Here is a 10,373-nt window from a genome sequence, read left to right on the forward strand (position 1 = left end):
GAAAACTGTGAAACATTGCTCATCAAATTTACACTGATGAATATCAAAATCATGCCATTTTCTTTTGATCTATTTCATGGTCATTTTGTCACATGATTCCTTTCTTTTCATGATAAATGATTACCCTCAAACCAAGAAGTGGGATAAACAGAACAAAAAGGAAATAAAATTGAACAAGTTTGGTTGATGATCAAATACTCATCAACCTCTCAGACAAGAGCAGGACTCAATCCGGCCGAGCTGCACCTCAGCTGCGTACTCACGTGCCCCACAGGTCGTAGGGACGATCTCCTCCAACGAAGGCGATGACACCATTCCTGCTCTTCGATGCTTGTCGCATGTCAGGCCCACAACCTTTGAATATGTCAAGGTAACCAATTCTGAAACAGACAAAAACGTATAATCATTAGATGAAGTTTTGAATCGAGGACAAGAAAATCTAAGCCAGCCGTTTTTGAATGTGGATTGAAGTACTTTCACTTCGTCGATGAACATTTCAACTGCTTTCTCGTTGGCTGCATCTAAGAACTCGGTCACAGGCCTCCTGCTCGCCCAGCAGCATAAGCTAGATCCATCGACGGGTATTTGACATTGTCGGCTTCTTGAATGTTAGGTCAACACTACAATAGGAAGGTAGTTAGTACTTGAGTAAGAAAATATGAATTTTCAACAGCTGTTACTTAAAAACGTGCTGTAGTTACTTGCACAGGTTGAGGCGAGGCCATGTGATCTCGGAGCAGTAGATTCTTTCGGCCACGATAAGGTGTAGAGAATAGTAGACGTATGTCGTGGGCCATCCTAATTGCGCTAGCATGATGAATCCTGAAAAGATAGACGTAAGATGTGGAAGAGTGCTCTCGACTGTACTTAGAATATGCAGCAGATAAAAAGTAGTTGAAGCATCTGTAACAAGAACTTGGGCAGTGAGCAAGAAGACGAATTTCTACCTGTGTTTCAATCATCGAATGTATGATAGATTGAGATGAATAACAATCTCAATGTCATCATATTCGCCCCAAACAAATAGTGAGAGCTTCTATAACTTCTAGACCCTGACAACATGAAAATCATCCGATTAGTCTTGTTGCTAGCAGATCTAGACTCGATCAAAGCTTTCTTAAAAGATAGCTTATCGCATATTTACGCACTTAGTCAAGCAAGGATAAGCCTACACATCGAAAGAAAAAATCTACCTTGTTAAACAGGGTTGCAGAGTCTACTGTGATTTTCTTTCCCATATTCCAGTTAGATGCTTTAGAGCATCAGCTACTTTAACTTCTCTTTTCAATTTCTCAACCGCAAATCCCTATCATCAACAGTAATCTCAGCATTATAGCACAATAGAACTGCAAAACAGAATCAAGCATGAAAAGTACCAAACCATAAACAGGTAATAAGACTTGGATGAGTTTACATGAGGAAGAACTTTAAGTTTATGCTTGGATGCATAACATTAGATTTGTCTAGTTATATTAGCTAAATCCATGGATGGAAGAATTTCTAAACAATAGTACTGTATTTCGTGTAACAAATTACAATACCTAAAAGCACCAATCGATGCAGTCAAAATTATACGGCTTTCAAAGCACCTTCTGGCAGGCCTTGGATGCACTGCAAGATAAAACAATCATTTCTCATCAGCCCTTATAATTGGTTAAGAGGGCTTAATATACCCATAAGGCAAAATGAGTATGATTACGAAGACTTCCACTCCAAATTCTGAGCTGGCTACTAAATTATTCTGGTAACATCGTGTAGTTCAGCCACCTTTTTAAACGTACCTGAAATATAGCAGAGTGTTCAGAATCTGCAGGAAGAATCTTGACGCTATGCTTTTGCAAGAGGAAGGACGTAAAGGTCCTCCAGCAATCAGTGTCTCTTTATTACCAAAGCTATGTCTTTTCCAGCTTCTATGGCAGCCACCGCCGGCTGAAAATCAGAGCAGATCAGATTTCTGATTATTATTCCAATAAACAGAAGATATTGAATTTTAAGATAAAGATATACAACATTTATTAAGATAATTAGAACAGTACTGGTTAAAGGTAAAACCATGCTTCACATAATCTAGAAAGAATAATAAAGAGGATGATATAATTCTAGACAGTGGCATCGAAGATTACCTTCAAGCCTGCACATCCAATAATTCCTGTGACGACAGTAACAGCATCTGGATGTCGCGGTAACCTGAACATGTCAAAAATAAAGAGGTGGAACAAATTACATCTACCATTATCACTAGCAGCTATAGAGCATATATATATGCACTAACCTCGACCATTCCCCGTTTCCCGGAATGATTTCGTTTGTCTTCAACATCAGCCAAAGCCTTTGAGCTCACTAACCAATTTAGACTCATCTCTAACAGATACTAATTTGGGTTTGAAAGCCCTCACCTGCAAGATGAGGATGAGTCATTGGACAACCAAATGACATCTATTTTTTAACATCCTAATTTCACAAATTTAGCAGGTTAAGCCGTAAGCTTAGAATTTTTTCACGAAAGTAAACTATCGCTTAAATCACCTGATCAGCAAGAAGGGTGACGTTTGAACCAGCAAGTGCTGATGATTTATTTATCAGATTTTCAGCAACTATGTCGAGCCTGCAAAGAGTAAAGTCAGCTAATAAGAAACCAATCACAGGCCTTATCAAAAGCAAGAAGAAGTCCACACTACAGCTGATGCTAACAAGTAAATAAACAAATGAGTTGGATTTATGACAATTTAAAAGTCACACTTCAATAACCAACAGAGCCATCATCTGGATATAAGCAAAGCATAGCAACTCAAACAACGTCGGTTAATGTATTGAATTTCCAGACAGTCTCAAACACAACATAGCAAATATATTCACCTGAGTTCCAATGGAGCCAGTGGATCCAATAAATCGAAATGGGCTTCGCCTCCCAAGTCACATGACCAGGCTCGAACAGCTCGGCCCGGCCAAGCCGGAGGGGGAGCGGATGTGCCGGCGCAGTGGACTCTCTTTGAGGCAGTGCATCTACTATCCTTCCTTCTGGAAAGCAAATCCACTCCTGAAGAAAAAAAAAAAAAAAATCAAACAGAATCTTCTATAATTCGAATAACAAACAACATATACCTGTAAAGTATATCTCCCAACATGTGAAGATGACACACACAGCAATTAACAAAAGGGAATCTTCGGCGGATGTAACAAGTCAAAAATAGCACAAGAATACATCATCATCAAAAATCATTCTCCACAAATGGGAATCGACTAAAATGAATCAACAATTACCTTTGGAATTGGATGCTTAACTATGAATATTTAAACCAAGAATTGCAAATACCAACTGATACAAATCATACAACACCTCCACAAATGAAAAAAGAAAGGAAAGAAATAGTAACCAGCTATACTACACAAATTTTTCTTATCCCAAACAAATACCAACCTCATAATCAATAATATTAAAAGAGATAAAAAAAACACTAGTTCAAAATCCCACCAGACCAAAACCAAAAAAGATTAAAACTTCTTGGGTTAGAACCATACCTTGAAACTTGAGAGGATTGATAGGCTTGTAACTCAATTTGGAGGAATCCAAGAAAGACAGTGTCTTGATACTGCTGGAGACATCAAGTTTAGAGCCATGGTTTACCAAAGGCTCAATCGCAAAGGAAGCAGTGGAAAATGGAAAAAGCTGCGCTTTTTTTTAAACCTGTTTATGAGAAGAAACCTTGAACATATATAGCAATCAACACTGTAATTTCCGAGTTGAATCTGTACAATCAAATTTAAATGTTAGAGAGAGAGGGAGAGAGGAAGGTGGAGGAGATTGTAGTATTCAATTCATTAACTGTGCGGCGCTAATTTAAATAAGTGAAGATTAAAATGAAAATGACATGATTTAACTTATTCGGGTACATACAGATTGTATAAATACAACATTCACCATAGATATTAATGGAAAATTTGTCTTGTACAATTTATTACCAATGTTTTAAATCACAATATTATGTTATTTACACTTGGATTGAAGTTTATGGAAATATAATTATTTTTGGGCAGATTACTATATTTGAGTTTAGGTGTAAGAGCACTAGTAGTATGAGTTTTGCAAATTATGAACTACAGTCTAAAATTCATTTAATAATCTGCGAAGATCAAAGCTGTAAATTGGTGATGAGTAATGAACAATGTGGCAATGAGACAAAATGAGTATTTTACTACAATTCGTGGCCTTCCATAGTGAAGTATTTTCTTATTATAATTTTTATAAATTTAAATATATTTATTACAGATAAGATAAATTCTTATAGATTATTATATCTTCGGTTAGTTCTTTTATTCCCCTGAGTACACATTTACATTATACAATACTCCACTTCTTTTCTATTGTTGTTTTAAATTAATTGGAGATAATCCCTCCAAAAAAATGAGATGAAATTTTCAAGAAATGCAAAAATTCATGGAATTTGTTTCCTTGATACCCTTTCATTTGAAATACTAGTTTTGTCGTGAAGGCAAGTCAAAGTCTGAAATTACTTGTTTATTTTTTTTCACTAAAAACGATGGTGATATTATAGCAATTTTAAATTATGTCACAGTGCATCACGGGTTTATATTCTCGTTTTTCAATATTAATTATATTTCATAATATTATTAATTTAGTAGTATAATTATGACTAGTGAGTCAGTGACTATGTGGTTGTTTTAAATATTCATGAGCTGTTATTACTTTTTATTTCGTGCCAAATTAAATGAGAAAATGAAATAAAAATATTGATAAGAGTAAAATAAATAAATAATTGAGGAGAAACACCATTTTTCGGTGGCACAAATTAGAAGCCAATTTGCTTCACTGCGCAAGTCAGAATAATTTATTGATTACTTGATATTTTAATGTAACTTCCATGTTCCAAACTCGTTGCAATTATATATACTCGGTGTTATAATTTAATAGACCTAATTATCGGAAGAGATTAGATTATTTAATTTGTAACGTGAATGGTTCTTTTATTAAATCTCATTGAACAAATTTTGGAGAATATCGAGGCATGTAATATGCCATTATATGTACACGGAATCCTTGCTACCAAATAATAAAATATAATACTGCAAAATACACATTTCCCAAGTAGGTTGGGTTTACCAAATTCCATAAATGACTCCAATTAATTCAAGAATCCAAATTCTGAATTTCTGGTTCTCTGTGTCATTTCAAATGTAAAGAGAGTGTGTTTGTGTGGGTCATAGCGATTAAAATCAGTTAAACAATGTTTCTTCAATTTTTATTACCTATTTAAGTTTGTACTACTCGTAAACAACCAGTTAGCATCACTAATTACATAAATAGATAGCCAATTGAGAAGATTAGTAGATAGGTAAGGTAGTGTGCTAATTAAATGATTACAAATATTAATTAGCAGCCCTAAGTAGGAGTAATAAAAACAGTCCAATTAATTATAATATAATAATAGGAGCTGGACTATACTAATGAAGAAAACGTTAATATTCAAAGAAAATCATTTTCGGACTTTAATCATCTTTGGAAATAATTTAATCTTGGCGGAACAAAAGTTGACTTGATTGTTAAAAATTAGAGCACAATGGGAAAAACATTTCCTCTTCTAAACGCCGTTGATAACTTGAGACTTTATTGAACGTGAAAATAGTTATAATTAATCAAATTTATCTCAAGTGTATAGTATTAAAAACTTAGATTACGCGAGTTAATAAGCTATTTAATTAGGAGTTGGAACATCCACATACAAAAAAACTTTACATTTTACATTCGATTTTATAAGATCTTGTTCGTATAGTAAAATTTAAATTCAGAAAAAGTAAACGACTTGCAATATATATACATGTAAAATCGTTTTTCAAAAACCAATACACTTGTAAATTATGTACTACTAATATCTTACAACCTTGAATAGTACTAAATATGAAATACACAGTAGTAATTATTTTGCATTCTTGATTTGTCTTATTTGAGTAAACTAGATATCAATTATACTTAAGTCAAGGGTTGCAGTGGATTTTTAATAGATTTGATTCAATCTTTTTTCAGTAAACGAACACCTTATAGTTATAAGGAACGGTCAAATATTGATGCTCAAAGTGTTGAATTCAATGTTACTCAAATATTAACAAAGTGTTCAATTCAAACTTGGTGTGTATCATTAAATCATTTATTGAATGGACCATGGACGCCTATATTATTTGAAATTTGGACATAAGGATTAAATGATTCGGATACGTGAGTATGTTTTTGTCACTTATATATGAGTAAAACGTTTTTTTTAAATAATTTAAGAAAAGTAAATAAATTAAAGATATCAATTTTGGTCCAATTTCTAGTCATGAGTGTAGAGACATTGGATGAGAAATAGACGAATGCTTAAACGATCGGGGAATTGATAATATGTTCATTGTTATCGTTGATAATGTTTCGTCGAACGATGTTGCATTAGTATAATTGAAAGAAGCTATTAGTCAAAAGAGGGAAGTAACCATATGCGCATTAATCATATATTGAATTTAGTACAAGTTGGCTTGAAAGAGATTGAATCTTCTGTAAAGAGAATTAGAAGTGTTGTTTGATTTGTCAGGTACTCAAATCCTAGGTTGGACAAGTTTAAGGGCTTCTGTCAATTGACCTCTACCATTATGGAATTTTTTAAAAGTTGGATTTTTCCCACGAACTTTAAAATTGACAAATAATATCACGAACTTTATCTGAGTTTTATTATTTTCCGCCGGCAATTGATATCATTTTATTCATGGATTTGCTATTTTATAATTGTTGTTTGATGGTTGGATATGTGATATTTGCGTTGTTTGATGGATGTTATGGGTTTTCCAATTTTTTGGATTTTCATTTTTTGCAATTTCGGATATTAGTATATAGTTTTGATTTTCAGTTCGGATCAGTTTTCGAAGTTCAGATTTTGATTTTTTGATTATTTGATTTGGTTTAGTTTCAAATTTTGGAAAATTCAGTTTTTGATTCGATTCAATTTAGGTAAACAAAATCGAATGATCACCCCTGGAATTGACCACACACTCCCTTAATATATAATGTACTCCGTCTGTTTTATATTAGTGGAGACATTTCTTTCCGGCACGTAGATTTAAGAAAAATTGTGTTAAGTGGATTAAGTAAATGAATAATAAAGTAGGAAGTGAAAAAGGTGGAGAGATAAAGACAAAATAAAATAAGTAAAAAGAAATGTTTTGATTTTTACTAAAAAGAGAAATGACTCCACTACTATGAAACGGAGGAAGTATTGATATAACAACACTGGACACAAACATCATTCTTGTCAATTTTACATCACAATCGAATTTGCAATCTCTTTAAAAGCACAACTGACCAAATTATGTTTTTCTTGAGTACAATATACATTTGATCCAAAATTAAGGTCTTGTATACCATCATACCATGTGATATTGCTATTATTGATAATTATTATGCTGTTTTGCTCAATATAGATGGATGCAGTTTTTGCATCGTATCTGGCAGATGTAGTAAATGTTTGTTTAATAAGAACATTGCTCTAAGATATTTGCACCTAACTCCAGGGAAAACAAATGTTGGAGGGGAAGTTTCTCAATATGAACATTTGTTTTATTGTTTCATTTCACAGTCAAAACGTCATTATGTTGGAATTTTTGTGAAGATGAACATATTCATTTGGATAAGTTTCGTTTTTGATAATTAGTATGTGCGTAGTAAATAAGAAAATGATGATTAGGCATTAAATTAAGACCAAAGTTTGTGATTCCATGATCAACCACACCAACAATTAAAGGTGTTTCAAACATATGGAGCAGGCTTAGGCAGATTTTGGACGATTCCACACACTTGTTGTGTTTCAGGAAGGTTGTACTCATCCCTCAATGAGCGTTCAGGAGATAGAACACTGAAGTAGAGCTGTTGCCCCAAATAAGCCCTCTCTTGCATCATCGACCTTAAACTCCACATACCTGCATTGTCCAGTGTTGTCATCACCGCCGCCCACGACTTCGGGTACACCTGCACCGTGTGCCTGCTCACCGCGTCCAACAGATTGTAATTCTTCCTCTTCTCCGGCGTCCACTTCCCGGCCTCCACAGCCACTCCGAAAAACGAGTGTCCGTCCAAATGCCATGTCTGGATGCTGTTCTCCTCGTTCTCGAAGATGATCTCCACAAAGTTCCTGAATGTCGCGTTCACAACACTGGGAGCCTCGGTCACCTTCGTCTTGTCTGTTGGCACTTCATCCTTGACCAGATTGTACTGGAACACCTTCTCTGCCAGTCCGAAGTACTCGGCCAGCTTCAGAGGCGTCTGCCCTTCCACGTGCGATACCCCGTTGATGCCAAACCTCAGCTTCCCGCCCACCTGGTACCGCGAGTTAGCCAGCTTCAGCGTGCGGGTGATGTTGATCTTTCCGTAGTGGTACGAGCCCTGAGGGTTGGGCCGTGCTGCGCTGGCGGTCAAGTTCCACCTGAATGAGCGGAACTGGTTGATCGACCAAGCAACACCGGCCGTGTTGTCTGGAGGAGGCAGTGGGAGCTCTGGTGAGGCCGGGGCCTTCCCGTTGGCGTAACCGATAGTTACGACAGCTTGAAGTTTTTTCTTGGAGAATCTGCTTGAGGCAACCAAGTAGTAGTCTTTGGGCTCCTGGTCAGCAGTGACCAGGACAGACAAGCACTGGCCGACATGAAGGTCGAGCGAATCGTACGCGTTTTGAACCGTATGTGAGCCTTCTACTTCCACAAGCTTCATTGAGTGCCCCTGGAATCTGAAGTTAACAGAGGTCCTCAATCCAACATTGCACACTCTGTATCTGTAGGTTTTACCGGCCTCCATCGTGAACATGCGTTTCGCGTTATCATCGCTAACCTTACCCGAGTTTCCATTAATCTGGATGCCATCAGGCAGGCCGATGCTTCTCCCGCTATCCAATGTGGCCTTAAGAGCCTTGTGGTTTTTGTTGTACCAGTCCCCGAGGAGGACGTCGAACTCCTCAGCAGGGGTGTCGAAAGGGACGGGGATGAGGTCGCGGCTCTGTATCCTCAGCATGCCCATGCCGCCAGCGGCCTTGTGGAGGGCTGTGGTGGGGTAGTAAAAGTAGGAGCCGATCTGGTCCTTGACCTGGAACTTGTAGGTGTAGTTGCGGCCGGGCATGATGGGGCACATGGTGCCGAGGGTGCCGTCCTGCCACGAGTTCTTCCTCTGTTGGACGCCGGACCAGGTGAGGAGGAAGGGCTCGTCAAGGTGGTTGAAGACGTTGACGACGATGTTGTTATTGGAGGTGCAGTTGATCATGGGGCCGGGAAATTGGCCGTTTATAAGGATGCCTTGTTGGGGGACGCCGAGAGGGGAGATGTTCCCATACTCGACTTTCCATTCCAAAAAGATGTAAGGGTCCTCGGCCAATGTCCCTGCCCACAAACACATAACTAGTGCCAAAGAAATTATCTTCTTGGACAACATTGTTATGCCTTTATTTTGCACCCTCATTCAACCCCTACTTTTTTTTTTTTTTTTTTTTTGTTTTTTTACGACTAGCTTACATGAATGTATATATCTGGGATATATGTAAATGGGTAAGCTAGCGTTGGGTTTACCTAGAAGAAGGTGAAACTTCTTCTAGCAAGAGAGGTTGGAATGGTGGTGGGGTATTATCCCATTTGTGTGAGGCCTTTTATACAAGAGATGAATTGCAACACAACCACAGCAAGCCTTGGTTTGCGCTATTCCCACCATCTCTTAATGTTCTCCACAAATCTCGCGTTGCCACAATTGTTCTCTTACCTACACCTCTCATCTTAATTATGTATATCTACTATTTTCTCTACTAATAATTAAATCATCATCTATTACATGCTACGTCTCCTTAATAGAAATGTACATTTATTTTGTGCTTGTTTTTATTGACTAACTCACCATGCCTTGTAATTTCATTACGCATCAACTTTATATGCTACTCGTTCCGGCACCAGAAGTAATATACAATTAGTAAGTAAAGTAGTAATAGAAAGATAAGAAAAAAAGTAATTATATTATTATGAGTGAAGAATGGGATATATCCTATTAGAGAGAGAGAAATTGCCAAAATAGAAGAAGATATTTTTATGGGACATCCAAAATGGAAAATGTCCTTATTTTTATGGATGAAGGGAGTACATATTTTTCTTTTGTCTGCCACCCAAAAAAATTCGCTTTTATTTCACCCGTCCCTAAAAGTTTAGTCTTCCACCTCTTGTGCTTGTCTTAGAGTTTGAATTTGATCACTTTAAGCACATTTTAAAATTAAAGGATAATTTTCCATGATCCCCTTTTGACATACCAACATAAAAACCCAAAAAATCCCAGATGATAACCATTAAGCATGACAGCTTTTTAAAAATAC

General features: G+C 36.6%; 1 protein-coding gene and 1 pseudogene across 1 annotated transcript; both read right to left on the reverse strand.

The window, feature by feature from the left end:
- Positions 1-209: 209 nt before the first annotated feature.
- LOC125185144 lies at positions 210-3,618 on the reverse strand (annotated as a pseudogene).
- A 4,091-nt stretch (positions 3,619-7,709) lies between these two features.
- On the reverse strand, positions 7,710-9,658 carry LOC125224463 (L-ascorbate oxidase homolog). Its single transcript, XM_048127866.1, has one exon. The coding sequence runs from the start codon at positions 9,479-9,481 to the stop codon at positions 7,790-7,792; it is 1,692 nt and encodes a 563-aa protein (XP_047983823.1). The 5' UTR covers positions 9,482-9,658; the 3' UTR covers positions 7,710-7,789.
- Positions 9,659-10,373: the final 715 nt, after the last annotated feature.

Source organism: Salvia hispanica, chromosome 4, assembly GCF_023119035.1.
Source record: "Salvia hispanica cultivar TCC Black 2014 chromosome 4, UniMelb_Shisp_WGS_1.0, whole genome shotgun sequence".
Classification (NCBI taxonomy): Eukaryota; Viridiplantae; Streptophyta; class Magnoliopsida; order Lamiales; family Lamiaceae; genus Salvia; species Salvia hispanica.

Coding starts and splice junctions, on each gene's coding strand:
- LOC125224463 (XM_048127866.1), bottom strand. CDS start 9,481: ATGAGGGTGCAAAATAAAGGCATAACAATGTTGTCCAAGAAGATAATT.